The sequence below is a fragment of the Chiloscyllium punctatum genome, chromosome 10 (genome assembly GCF_047496795.1).
Source record: "Chiloscyllium punctatum isolate Juve2018m chromosome 10, sChiPun1.3, whole genome shotgun sequence".
Taxonomy (NCBI): domain Eukaryota; kingdom Metazoa; phylum Chordata; class Chondrichthyes; order Orectolobiformes; family Hemiscylliidae; genus Chiloscyllium; species Chiloscyllium punctatum.
In genome coordinates, this window is record NC_092748.1 from 98,031,920 (window position 1) to 98,046,738 (window position 14,819).

The following is a 14,819-nucleotide window of genomic DNA, read 5'->3' on the forward strand; positions in this document are numbered from 1 at the left end:
TGGTTCTAGTTCCATACAGGTCGTACCTACCCTAAAACCAGCACTGACATATCAGGAATCTCCGGTTCTGTCGAGCCAAGCAGTTACCTGTACTATCTCATCCTATATGTTGTTGACTTGAGAGCAATCAGGAGATGGTTAGCTTTATAACATTTTTTTTAAAAAAAGCAAGAACAGTCCATTTTTGATCCATGGGGCCTGCTCTGCCATTCAGTACGATCAAAGCTGATCTGGTTACAGCCATAACTACTATTCAATCTGCCCCCATAATCTTTTTGACAAATCAGAAATCTCTAACTCCGTTTTGAATGTTCATTGACTCAGTACTTACTGATTTCAGTAGGAATTCTTATTATCTCTATCTTAATTGGGCGACTCCTGCTTTATTAATCTGCCCCCCTAATTCTAGATTCCCAATGAAGGGAACAATTTCTTTCAAGATCTGTTCCATCAAAGTCCCTTCAGCATCTTACCTTCCAGTAAGATTACCTCTTATTCTTATAAATTGTAATGGGTATGGCTTTAACTATCTCTCCTTTTACTTCATAAGCTGACCCCTCCATCTCAGAAATCAGCCTGGTGGATCTTCTCTGAACTGTGTCCAATGCAATTGTACTCTTGAATCAGAAACTGTATATTATAAACCCTGCTTCTTGTACAGTTATTGCAAGACTTTCCAACCATCCATTTCCCTTGTAGTAAAGAACAATATTCCCTTACTAGCTAGACTGGCAAGTTAACTTATGGTTTGTCAGGTCCCTGTATACCATGACACTCTTCACTGTTTTGCCATTATATAATGTGGAGGAATGAGTGTTGGACTGTGGTGGACAAAGTTAGAAAGCAAAGCAGGTTATTTCAAAACCAGGCAGCTGATAAAGGAGCAACACTCCGAAAGCTAGTGCTTTCAAATAAACCTGTTGGACTATAATCTAGAGTTGTGATTTTTAACTTTGCCACTATATGTTTTTAATTTTGCTGTCCTCCTTGTCAAAGTAATTTCATCTGCCATATTTTTTCACCTCTTAAGTTGATCGCACAATGTGGGCATCACTGACCAGGGTGGAACGTATGGCTGATTTCTAATTGCCCTGACAGTATTGGTGAGCTGCCATCTCTCCACTGTTGTGGTGCAAGGAGTAGGTGCACCAATAGTACTGTTCCAGGATCTTGACCCATTGCCAGCAAAAGATCAGTAAAACATTTCAAAATATGGATGATATGTATCCATTGTGATTTTTGAGAAGATTTGTGGCTCAGGTTGATGTTCAGATTGTCAGTTTGCTCGCTGAGCTGGAAGGTTTGCATCAATTTGCAAACTTTATCATTTACAGAAAGGTCCTATCTTTGTATTTCGTATATCATAGTCAGTCCCTTCATCCAAAGCTTAAAGATTAATCATAATGACTAAACCCCCTCCGCAGCATCACTCCATTAGCAACTGTTCTGCCAAACTGAAAATGATCTATTTACCGCTGTTTTCCTATTAGTTAATTCTGTATCCTTGTTAATATGTCCCCTTCGACCCTAAGCTTTGATTTGCAACTTCTTGAATACCTTCTGGAAATTTAAATTATTACATCTACTAATAGTTTGTACCCTGCTTGTTGCATTTTCAAAGAACGCTGAAAATTTGTCAAGTACAATTGCCCTTTCTAACAATTGTGTGGATTCGGCCTGATTATATTATGATTTTATAAATACACGTTGAACTGCTATAATGTGCGTTTCGTTGGCATATTTACTGTAATGCGATTGACAAATTGGGGCCATTGTTTCTAAAGCGATAACTTTTAACACGTGTTGGCTGTAATGCGATTACATTGCCAACACTTGAAGTGCTGTTCTAAAGCACAACTTCTCTATAACATGGGTTGCATAAAAATGCAACTATTAAATAATAGAAGAATGACCTGTATCCTCTTATATTCTTAATGTATTCTAGCACTTTCCCAATGACCAATTTTTAGGCCAATTGGACCACCGTTTCCAATCAAGAACCTATCCGTCTGTCTTATGACTGTTCTACCATTTGACTTTCTACCCCTTCTCCATAAACCCCTGATTCCTCTACTAATCAATAATCCGTGTGTCTTAGCCTTAAATATCCGCAAGGGCTCTTTCCTACAACTCTCTGTGGCAAGGAGTTCCACAGACACTCAACCCTCTGAAAGAAGAAACTCCTCACCTCAGCCTTAAATTGGCACACCTTTATTGTGTGACTCCACCATCTCAATCTTGACTCTCCCCTGAGAGGCAGCATTCTCACAGCATTTTCCCTATTAAGCCCCTGAGGAATCCTAATATGTTTTAATGATATCACACCTCCTTCTTCTTAACCCCAGTGAGTAGGTTCCCAACCTGTTTAGCCTTTGCTCATAAGAGAGTTCCTTCACACTGGGAACAGTTAGTCTTCTATAACATAAATAGCAGTTTCAGTTTCAACTTGTTCAATAATAAAGCCCTAGTCTGCTTCAGCATCCAGTCTAATGTTGTGAATGCCATCTGTTATTTTCTATTTCTGCCTCTTTGTTATAGCACTAAAAATATTGGCTAGTAAAGATAAATATGTGTTCATCATTAACAACATAAAAACCAGCATTTTACACCCTCCTTCAAATCTGAAGGAAAATCACTCAACTTGAAGAGTTTTGCTCTCCATAGATGCCAGAACTTCTGTGTTTGTTCAGTAGTTGCTGTTTTTGTTTCAGATTTCTAGCATCTACGGTTCTTGGTTTCATTTTTTTAAAGTTTTTTGTCTTTCGTTCATCAGGGCAATTTGCAAGAATGTTAATTTGAGGTGAAGGCTAACAACATTACTGCATGAGGGGAGAGTGCTAATTATTTGGCAAGTAGACTTGGTAGAGGCATTGTTAGGTGGTTCTATCAATTAATGTTTTGTTTAAACTTCAAACCAATCCTGACAGTTTGACACCAGTCAAGAAACTGCCCTGAGAAATTAGCTACTTGTCTGATGTTTTGTTGAGTTGAAAAAGGAATAATGCATGTTAGTGTTCTCCCTGTCAGCCAAGAACAGGGACCTGAATGTTAACGTAATAAACTTGCCATTCTGTGAGCCTGACAGTCCTAATTGGTGCTGCAAAATCGGTCTTATTAGCACTCATAAATAGTGCCTGAACCATTCCTGTAAACCTAGTGCTGAAATAGATCACATCAAAGCCATCATGTTGGGATATTGGCTTCCAGATCAGATCATTCTTTCATATATACGCAATTCCTAAAAGACCCCCACATTCTGTTTTGATCTTGAAAAGTCCCAGTCTATCTCCAATTGGTAAGATATCTCAAACAGTGGTCGTACTGGTGAAACTCAGTAGATCTGGCGACATCTGTGGAGAGAGTGAAACAAAGTACGCGATTCCAAGCCAATGTGACTGTTCCTCAGAGCTATTCAGGACTCTGGTTCTGATATTGAGTCTGATCAGACTCAAATTTGGAGAGATTATGGAGGTACATGCATTGGAAGAAAAAGTAGAGGGAATGCAGGCTGCCACCTAAACAAAAAGATGTTCTACTTATCGAGCAAATTAATAATGTGATGTATGAATTTCATTGCCAGTGTGATGCCAGATATGTAGGCCATTATCCCAAAGACTTGATTGTATTAAGCAGCATATCCCTTCAAGGAAGGTACTCACTATACCCCAATCAGCCTGTGTTCGAAAAAAAATTGTACGTGTTTCCATCATTTAGATGTGATTATGCAATTGGGCAACATTTGTTGGATAATCCTGTCAAGAATGATGTTGCAACCGATTTAGGCTTGTCAGTCAGGCTTTTAAGTGGTGCATCTGCATGTCGCGGAAGCTACATATATTAATACACACACAAAGCCCTTTCCTGACAGAATATACTTATACTTATGTCTGTTCCATTTCAGCAACATAGTTGACAGCTTTTTGCTGGGTCATCTCTCTTCTTTGCCCTGATCAGTCAGTCAGTCTGGCTGGTTTTATATAGTTAACTGATGGTCATTATTTAATTGGTAGGTGGCATTGCCATGGTGCATGCACCAATCGATAAACTCCTCATACAGTATGAATGCTATTATCTGTTTGCCTTTCCTCTCATTCATCCCCCTTGAATTGTTCTTGCAAATTGTCCTGATGAGTGTAAAACATGCAGCTTCAACAGTGTCTTTTTTTATTGAGGAATACATTCAAATTGAATTAACAATAACTCTAGTTGTACAGAACTTGGTCTACTGTATTGCCCTAACAAGGCACTTTATTTTTGAAGTAAAATCCGGTCTTCAGGTCTGGCAGCACCTACAGAGAGAACAATAAAGTTGATGTTTGCAGTCCAATATGACTTCTTTGGAATTCCCATTTCAAAACTTAAATTTTGTTGAAGTCCTTTGTCTTGCACTTGGAACAATTGGCAAGAAATACCAGTGTTAAACAAAATCAAGGTTTATTCTGTACAAGGAGAGTGCTGACTAGTTGGTGAGTAGACTTTGGTAAAAGGTGCACTTGTTATGAAGATGTGGGTGTATTGTACCTTTTTTGAGTGTTAAAAGCTAGCAAGTGTTCTCCGTAAGATACAATGTAACATGTGTTCCAGCTACTGGGGCAGCTAGGTTAGCTGGTTGCCTGGAAATAACAAAACAGATTTAATTTTACCAATCAGTTTAAATTATATCCTGAAAAATACCAAACTCCAATTCAGTTTGAATTTAAGTATATTGACAGTCTTAAAAGTCAGACACAATCCGATGCTTTTGGGGAATAAGACCAGGGAAAATTGAACGGTTGGGAGAACTGCCAAGCTACTAAAGACTGTCTGAAAAATAGCTTTCTTAAAGGTACCTTTATCGATAAGTAACCTGTGAAGCAAAATCCCCAAGAAGAAGAAAAGAAGACAGGAATACAGAGAAAACTGAAAGTTACCTGGTTTTGAGATAATAAGTTTTGTTTTGTAAATGTTAATTGAGAGTTATATTGGGCTAGTACTGTGGAAGGACAAGGTAAAAGATGGGAGGAAGGAGTTGCAAATACTTGTTAATTATTCTGTTAGACCTTAAAAAAAATAAAGTTGTTAATTTTTACTTCAAATAGTTCTTGGCAGCTCGAATTTCAGAGATTACTGCGTGGATAAAGCTTATCTGTGTTGCTGTTTTAAATTAAGCAGGAGGGCTTACCTCGTGTTGTAACAGTTTGGGGGCTTGGGCTCGGGTCTGTGATTTGAACTGGTTTTGACATTTGAATAGATTTGGAGGTATGAAAAATCCCAGCAGATTTAAACACTTAGGTTTAAATACAGAATAGGTTAGTGTCCTAATTCTTTAAATAAAACATAGACAAGACAATTTGTTTAATTTCGGTGACTTGTGGTTGATTTAAATTAAAAGTGAGAGAAATGGCTCTTAAAATTGCTAAAGAGGTTCTGAGATTTGAAGGTGATTCCCAAATTTGCCAGCAAAGCTTAGAAGGAAAGGAAAAGGCCATGTCTTTAGAATTAGCAAATACATTAGATTTGAGTTTAATCAATGACAAAAGCAAAGCTGAAATTATAAAGGGGTTACTCAATTACTTAGGTGTGTAGAGAAACAGATAAGTGCAGTCGAGGTAGAAAAACTTTAACTCCATCTTCCTCAATTGTAATTTGAAGATAAACTGAGAGAGAAAGTTCTTAACTGAGCAGAGAGAGAGAGAGGAAAAGGAGAGACAAAGAGAATTTGAATTTGAGAATTTGCAACTTAGTAGCAAAGTCAAGTTAACAGAATGGAGATTAAAAGAGAAGGATAGTGCTATATGCCAAAACTCTGCCACATTTTGAGAAAGATGTTGAAGCCTTCTTTATTTCATTTGAAAAATTGTCTAGGCAGATGGAGTGGTCCAAGGATTTATAGGTAATGCTAGTTCAGACTAAACTGGGAAGCAGAGTTAGTGAGGTATTTGCTGCACTGTCAGATGAGGGATCAAGAGATTGTGGAGATTAAACGGGCTATTTTAAAGTGCTTATGAATTGGTACCAGAAGCATATAGACAGCAGTTCAGAAACTCAAAGGAGGAACCAGGTCAGGCTTAGTTTGAGTTCGAAAGAATTAATCAGTCATTTTGATCGATGGGTGCATGCTATGAAAATAGATTGGACTTTGAGGCTCTGAGAGATTATTCTGCTGGAGGAGTTTTAAAAACTCCCAGAGATGGTAAGAATTCACAGAGAAACAGAAGATTCAGGAAGTGAGAAGGGCAGCAGAATTAGCAGATGAGTACATGTTGGTGCATAAGATAAGCTTCCGACCAGCATTTCGTCCTGTGAGAGATAGAAACTGGGAGAAGGGGAGATGGGACACTATGAAACCAAGAGTAGAGAACACAGGTAAGAGTTTACCACAGGATGAAACAGAAGCCCAAGAAGGTGGAAAGGAGGTGAAAGGCCTCAGGTGTTTCCACTGTGGTTAAGTGGGACATGTCAAGTCACAGTGCTAGCCATTTAAATAAAGGCGCTGTGGGAAAACTTGGTCAAAGAAGCTAAGCAAGTGTCCTTAGTGAAGATAGTAGAAGAGACACAAAGAAGAGCAGAGGAGAGTGCACAACCTAGGCAGGGGCTGGGTATGGAGTTAGTATCTTTCTTCACATGATATAGGCTATCCAGAGAGATTCAGTAAGATCAAGGGTCAAATTTTATTGCTCGGCTGTTTAAAGAAGTTATGGATAGCTTTGGTATACAACACTTCAAATCCAATGCATGTCATCCTGAATCCTTGGGAGCTTTAGAAAGGTGGCCTCAGACTTTTGAAAACCATGTTGAGAGCATACTGTCAGGACTACCCAAATGATTGGGATAAAGGTATCATATTTGTATTGTTTGCCGTTCAAGATGCCCCAAATGAATCTACTCAGTTCATTCCCTTTGAGTTAATATTCGGTCATGAAGTGAGAGACCCTTTGAAATTAAAGAATTGACAGGACCAAACTCTGAGATTTCACACTTTGATGATGTATCAGAGGTGAGGGTGAGTAGGTGAGTTAGCTAAACAGCACCTAAAGAGGGCACGATGTAGAATGAAGCAAGTGGCAGTTGGCTCTGAGACTCTGACATTTTCCCCGAGGGAATGACGTGTGATAGGAGATCCCTTCAAAGCTAGGTTTATTTATCCCTATCAGATTGAGAAAAAGTCGAGTCAGGTGAACTATCTAGTAAAGATGCAAATAGGGAAAAAAGGTATCTGCTTGTCATGTGAACATGTTGAAACTGAATTATACTGGAGAGAAAGAACTGGAGAAACCAGTATTAGTTGCTGCCCAACATAGTTAGGAATCAAATCCAGATGATGTGGATTTTGGTGTGCCTCAAAATAGATATAAAAATGAAGTCCTTGAGTGGGATAGGTTAGTAACCTATCTGTCTCAGGAGCATAGAATGCAGTTGAAAGATTTACTACTGCAGTGTAAGGACAAATGTAAGAATCAGATTGGGAGGACTAATGCTATTGTACATGAAATAGGCTTAGGGAGTACTGCTCTGATAAAACAACACCCCTATCAGCTTAATCCTGTCAAAGTCAGACAGGTCCAAAAGGAGGTAGCGGACATAATCGAACCGAACCAGAGCGAGTGGAGTTCGCTCGTCGTCTTAGTTCCCAAAGTGGATGGGACTCAATGATTCTGGCTAGATTATCGGAAGGTCAACGCTGTTACAAAATCGGACGTGTATCCGCTTCCTAGATTGGAGTACTGAACTTAGAAAGTCAGACAAGCCAGTTACATCACGAGTTAGACTTAATACGTGGTTACCGCCAGGTGCCTTTGTCAGAGATGTTTGTTACATCTATTAGGCTGTATTAGTTTAAAGTGATGCACTTGGAATGAAAAGCGCACCCGCTACATTCCAAAGATACATGAACCAAGAGTTGTGGCTGGGTTAACAAACTGCAGTCTATTTGGACGATGTAGTGATCTTTAAGTCCTGGAAAGATCACCTGGTGCAATTGGCAAAGCTCTTTGAATGACTATGAGACGCAAAACCGGTGATAAACTTAAATAAAGTAGAATTTTCGAAGGTGATGTTCTTGGGACATAACATTGGTCATGGGAGGTTGATCCCACGGAACACAAAGACTAAGGCCATTGAGGAATTTCCACTCCCAACCTCGAAGAAAGAGGTGTTTCGATTCTTAGGACTTGGTGGATTCTGTCGGAAGTTTGTTCCAAACTTCAGCAGTGCAGTGGATCCGTTAATCGATTTGCTGAAGAAGAACACAAAGTTTCGGTGGACAGAACCAGGAGGCATTCGACCATTTGAAAGCCATATTAACCACTAAACCAGTTTTAGCTGCAACCGACCTTTCAAAGCCTTTTATAGTTGCCAGTGACATTGGAGTTGGAGCTGTACTCCTGCAGGAAGATGAGAATGGGATTGAACTGCCAGTTGGTTACTATTCAAAGAAGATCAACGTCCACTAGAGGAAATATTCCGCAATCGAAAAGGAACTATTGAGTTTGGTACTGGCCTTACAACATTTTAATGAGCATGTAATAAAGAATGCGTTAGAGACTGTTGTGTACACAAGTCACAAACTGCTTACATTCTTAGAACGCTTTAAAGATAATGAGATTATTTTGCTAGAATTTTATGTTACAGACTTTAAATTTTAAAAATCATACATGTTGCAGTTTGTAAGAATGTAATGGCAGATGCGATATTGCGGATTTCATTGAAAGTTAAGGTGAACTTACATTAAGGTTATCCATATGTTAGGGTAATGTGTCTGGGGAAAAAAAATGAAGTCATCTTTGCATTATGATGGTTCATTTTTTTTCTTAAGGGGTGAGGTTATGAAGATCTGGGTGTACTGTACCTTTTTTTTGAGTTATAGCAGTGATAGCACTAAGTGTTCTCTATAAGATACAATGTCACTTGTGCTCCAGCTGCTTGGAGTAGCTAGTGTAGCTGGTTGCTAGGAAACGACACAACCAATTTGAATTAGGCCGGTCAGTTTAAATTATATCCCAAAAAAATCTCCAATGCACTTTGAATTTAATATATTGACCATCTTAAAAGACAGTATCACAATCCAATGTTTTGGGGGTGTAAGACTGGGAAATATTGAACAGTTGGGAGGAGAACTGCCAAGCCACCAGCATATAGAGATTGTCTGAAAAATAGCTCTCTTAAAGGTACCTTTATCAATCGGTGACCTGTGAAACAAAATCCCCACGAAGAAAAGACAGGAATACAGAGCAAACTGAAAGCTGCCTGGTTTTATTAGATTTTTAAATTAGGTTCACTACAGTGTGGCAACAGGCCTTTTGGTCCAATAAGTCCACACCGACACTCTGAAGAGTAACCCACCCAGACCCTTTCCCCTACGTTTATCCCTGACTTACCAAACCTACACATCCCTGAACACTCTGGGTAATCTGCCTAACCTTCACATCTTTTGGGATGTGGGAGGAAACCCACGCAGACGCTGAGAGTGTGTGCAAACTCTACACAGACAGTCACCTGAGGAATCAAACCCTGGTCCTTGGTCTTGTGAGGCAGCAGTACTAATCGCTGATCCATCGTGATTTTGTGATAACAAGCTTTGTTTTCTAAATTCTAATTGAGTTTTATTGATCTAGTATTGTGGAAGGGGTAGGTAAAAGATAGGAAAGGAAAGAGTTGGAGATAGTTGTTACTTATTTATTCTGTCATACTTTTAAAAAAAAAAGTTAATTTTTTACTTTAAATAGTTCTCAGCCTTCAAATTTTCACAGATTACTGTATGGGACAAATCTGCTGCTTTAAATTAAGCAGGAGTGTTTACCCTGTGTCGTGTAACACTTCTTGGCAGGTAACTTTCAGTCATTCTCCATGTCATTCTTCTCTACACGTCACATCATTTGTTTACTAATCAGTGTACTCCTCATACAGTCTAAATGTTATTTCTTGAGTTGTCAGGGTGAGTGCAAACAAAAACCTTTCAGCAGCAATATTTGTAGTTGACTTGCCTGTATGTGGGCATGATGATTGGCATGAAATATACAGCAAGTATAACTGTTTATCCCTACCGTTGCAGTTTTGTGTCAGTGGTCTTATCATTTATTTTGTTTAACACAGTTAGAAATTAAGGAATCTAATGTTGCTGATCCAATCTCTTAGACACTTAATTTAATCAAAATTGTATTGTAATTTCAGGGTACTCCTGCACTCTTCTTGATCATACTGCTGTTTCACAACAGTTTACTGGAAGATTGTGTGGTTGAAGAAAGGTGTGTCTTTGCACTTTACTACCAATACCTAAAGGATTTATCTTTCACCTGTTTCCTAAATATGTTTGAAGTACCATGTACCTTCTTTATCTTGACTTTAATTTGATACATGAGGATTTTTATTTTCTTGGTATCATGTTCTGTAGCTGCCTTTTCTTTCCCCACTTTTCAAAAGAAACTGAATTGCTGGTCTTGTTCATAATCTGAATATGCATTTGCTTGATTCTTAGTATTTAGTCAACCATTACTCAATATTTGATTTGGAGATGCCAGTGTTGGACTGGGGTGTACAAAGTTAAAAATCCCACAACACCAGGTTATAATCCAACAGGTTTATTTGGCAGCACTAGCTTTCAGAGCACTGCTCCTTCATCAGGTGGTTGAAGGAGCAGCACTCCAAAAGCTAATGCTTCCAAATAAGCAAGTTGAACTATAACCTGGTGTTGTGTCATTTCTCATTTTGAGAGAATCTGCTCTTGATCTCAAGGCAACTTTGGCATCAAGGAGCCCTCACAAAACTGAAGTCAGTTAGAATCCGGAGGAAACTTCTCAACTGATTGAAATGTATCCCACAAAAGAGGAAGATGGTTGTGGTCGTCAGAAGTCGATTATCTCCGTCTCAGGAAGTCATTGCAGGAGTCAGTCAGGGTAGTCTCCTGGAATCCAAACGCCCTATTGTTCGAACAAATTAGAATCCGAACAATTATTTTGAGAAACTTTTGCCCTAAAATCCGAACACATTTTCAGAATCCGAACACCACGTACCATTCAGGTCGCAGGTTGTTTGTTCAGTTCGTCCCGGGAAGTAGTTATGAAAGCATCTCTCATGTGTCCATCACTACTTTACCTCCTGTTTTCATCTTGATTTGTGCTGGGTTTTATTTTTAATTATCACCCTTGTGCATTCACCGTGGCACCCAAGAAGAGCAGTGAAGCAAATAAGTAAGAGGAAATCAGTGAGAACGACAGTTGAGTTGAAAGTGTCTTGAAAATGTTTTTTTTTGGATCTAGAAATGGATTAATTCACTTTCCATTATTTCTTATGGGGAAAATAGTTTCGGAATCCGAACTTTTCGCAATCCGAACAACCTCCTGGAACGAGTTAAAGTCTGATTCCAAGGCACCACTGTATATCAAAAATTCTGTCTCTTATTGCAAAGAGAATATGCCAGTCAGGAAATCTCACAGCAATTGTACTGGAGTTTGGTCCTTTTTTTTGTAGAAGCAATACTTAGCACTGCAAGCATTTCAAGGAATGTTCGTTAGACTGATTCCTGGAATTAGGAGTTGCCTTATATGGTAATGTACTTAATTCCCTGGAGTTTAGAAATGGTGTTGTGGGCTTTTTAGACTGAATTAATCTAATGCCCTGTTTTGCTAAACACTACATGTGACTTTTCTCGTGGATTTTTCAAAACTGTTTTGGGAGACAGTGCTAGAGTTGTGTATCTAGTATGGAAGCTCAGGTTGTGGCAAGATTACAAATAATTTCTCAATGAATTGCAATTGGTTGCTGGGAAATTTATGATGCATTGGAATGTTTCTACAAGTACCTATGCTGACTGATTTTTATTTTTAATCTTTTAATTCAGGTTTTTTATGATACTCGAGACACTTGTTGAATATGGACTGTCTGGTCCCACATGTTCATTAGCATTCAGTGAGTCTGTTTTAAATGTTATTAACCAATCTGCAATACTGGTCATAAACAAGGAGCACCTTTGGCGAATGTGGAGCATTGTTGTTAATCCGTTGATTGATCGGGTAACCCAGGTATGATGATTATAAACTAGAATCTTCCTTCCCTATTCCATTCTTGTTTTTTGTGATTTACAAAATTACTATTCTCTAGGCTGTTCTAATGTACATAGGACATTCATCAATCTCTACACTCTTAAAACATTGACACAATATCTTAAGTTTAATTGCAAAATTGAGATTTATGTTGTTCTTTGTTTCTTTAGACCAATGAAGTAAATCAAGGGGATGCACTTGAGCATAATTTCAGTGCTTTATACATCGCATTGATGCTACCCATAAATCATTTGTTCTCAATGCAGAATTTTCCACAGGTAACCATAATATTCAAGACAAAAGCATGTAATTTAGTTTGATAATGTACACTTCTGGTCTCCAATGATAAAATATGTCGAGGGACTGACAAAAACATTGTACAAGATTAAAACCAGAACCAAGCAGTTCTATCACTCAATAAATGCTTAGAAAAGAGGACGCTATGATTTAAGAGGTAGTATGTATTAAACTGTTTAAATTTAATAAGACATTGTCATTTATCTTTGCATCATCTGCAAATGTAGCTTTTTTTAAAAAGTATCTTGTGAGCAGGATCAGAATATGGTGACGGATATAGTTTAGGTGAGTCTGTACATGGTGTATAACGTAGGGAAATATGAAATTGTTCACTTTTTGGCAGGAGAAGTAAAAGTAGAGTATTTACTTGAATTGAGAATGATTGCAGAATTCTGATGTGTAACAGGGTTTAAGTATTCAAGTGCATAAGTCACTAATGATTAGTGCCAATTACAGCAAATAATTAAGTAGCCTAATAGAATATGATCTTGACCAGTTAGGTTGAGTGGCATTTAACTTGGACAAATACAAAGTATTGCATTTTAGTAAACAAACAAGGACAGGACTTGTACAATTAATGGTACCGCCCTGGGTAGTGTCATAGAACAGAGACCTAGGAGTTCAGGTACATAGTTTTTTGAAATCTGCGTCACCGGTAGACGAGGTGGTTAAGAAGGTGTTTAGCACGCTTGACTTCATTGCTCAGACCTTTGAATAAGAGAGTTCAGATCTCATGTTGAGTTGTACAGACCTCTTCTGGAGTAATGTGTGCAGTTCTGGTCACCCTGTTATAGAAGAATATTATTAAACTAAAGCGGGTTCAGAAAAGATTTACCAGAATGCTGACAGGTATGCAGTGTTCGAGTTGCCAGGAGAGATGACACCAAAGTTGGAGGTGTAGTGGACAGCGAAGAAGGTTACCTCAGATTACAACAGGATCTTGATCAGATGGGCTGAGAAATGGCAGATGGAGTTTAATTCAGATAAATGCGAGGTGCTGCATTTTGGCAAAGCAAATCTTAGCAGGACTTATACACTTAATGGTAAGGTCCTTGGGAGTGTTGATGAACAAAAAGACCTTGGAGGTCAGGTTCATAGCTCCTTGAAAGTGGAGTCACAGGCAGATAGGATAGTGAAGAAGGCGTTTGGTATGCTTTCCTTTATTGGTCAGAGTATTGAGTACAGGAGTTGGGAGGTCATGTTGCGGCTGTACAAGACATTGGCTAGACCAGTGTTGGAATATTGCACCCAATTCTGGTCTCCTTCCTATCGGAAAAATGTTGTGAAATTTGAAAGTGTTTAGAAAAGATTTGCAAGAATGTTGCCAAGGTTGGAGGATTTGAGCTATAGGGAGAGGCTGAACAGGCTGGGGCTGTTTTCCTTGGAGTGTCGGAGGCTGAGAGGTTTACAAAATTATGAAGGGCATGGATAGAATAAATAAGCAATGTCTTTACCCTGGGGTCGGGGAGTCCAGAATTAGAGGGCATAGGTTTAGGGTGAGAGGGGAAAGAGACTTAAAGGGCAACTTTTTCACACACAACATGGTACGTGTATGGAATGAGCTGCCAGAGGAAGTGGTGGAGGCTGGTACAATTGCAACATTTAAGAGGCATTTGGATGGGTATATGAATAGGAAGGGCTTAGAGGAATATGGGTCGAGTGCTGGCGGGTGGGAATAGATTAGGTTGGGATATCTGGTCAGCATAGACTGGTCTGTTTCCCTGCTGTACATCTCGGACTCTGAGAGGCCGGGGCTGGAGTATAGGAGGTTGAGGGTTGACCTTCTGGATATTCTTAAGGCGAGAGGAGAAAGATTTGAAAAGGCAGTGAGAATTATAGAATGGTATATGTGTCTGGCCAGTTAAGCAGAAATAGTTGCAACTATAATCACTATGGAACTGGTAACTTCTGTAAGCTGTACAGATGCGCTTTAAGAATTTTTTAATGGTTAAAGTCACCATATAAAAAAATATCATGGGTGTAATTTTTGTGGAATGAATTTTATAGTTATAGAATTGTTTTTTGTTTCTCTTCTGTCCTTCAGTCCACAATGAAGTCACTACTGAGAACGTGGGCTGAGTTGTATAAAACATTTGCACGCTGCGCAGCTCTTGTGGCAACAGCAGAAGCCAACATTTGCTGTGAGGAATTAAGTGCCAAAATCTTATCAGCATTGGATGATGCTACCTTATCTGTAAGTAGTTATTTATGCAACAGGTGGAACTGATTTGTCTATGATTTATTGAGTGCTATCTTCAGTCTGGAAACAATTACTCTTTTCATCTGTTGTCTGCAGTCCAACTTCTCAGCTTCTTATCTGGTTTTAAATTGCTCTGAAATAGAATCTAGGAAACGGCTCTTTTAAGAGCTGTGTTTTTAACCCTAACCAACTTCCAGGTTAGCTGTAATTAATAGTTTGGAAGCGTGAATCCCAAGAACAAGATATACCAAATGTGCAGGAGTAATATACCTTTTTAATAATCGAATTTAAGATAATTGGGTAAT

General features: G+C 38.7%; 1 protein-coding gene across 6 annotated transcripts in view; it reads left to right on the forward strand.

Moving 5' to 3' along the window:
* Positions 1–14,819, forward strand: part of rif1 (replication timing regulatory factor 1) — a 94,939-nt gene that overhangs the window by 37,336 nt on the left and 42,784 nt on the right. For all 6 annotated transcript variants that reach the window (XM_072579798.1, XM_072579801.1, XM_072579803.1 and 3 more), the window contains exons 17-20: positions 10,150–10,223; positions 11,816–11,996; positions 12,188–12,295; positions 14,359–14,508. In XM_072579798.1, the coding sequence (XP_072435899.1) occupies positions 10,150–10,223; positions 11,816–11,996; positions 12,188–12,295; positions 14,359–14,508 (513 nt within the window). The remainder of the gene's footprint in view (positions 1–10,149; positions 10,224–11,815; positions 11,997–12,187; positions 12,296–14,358; positions 14,509–14,819) is intronic.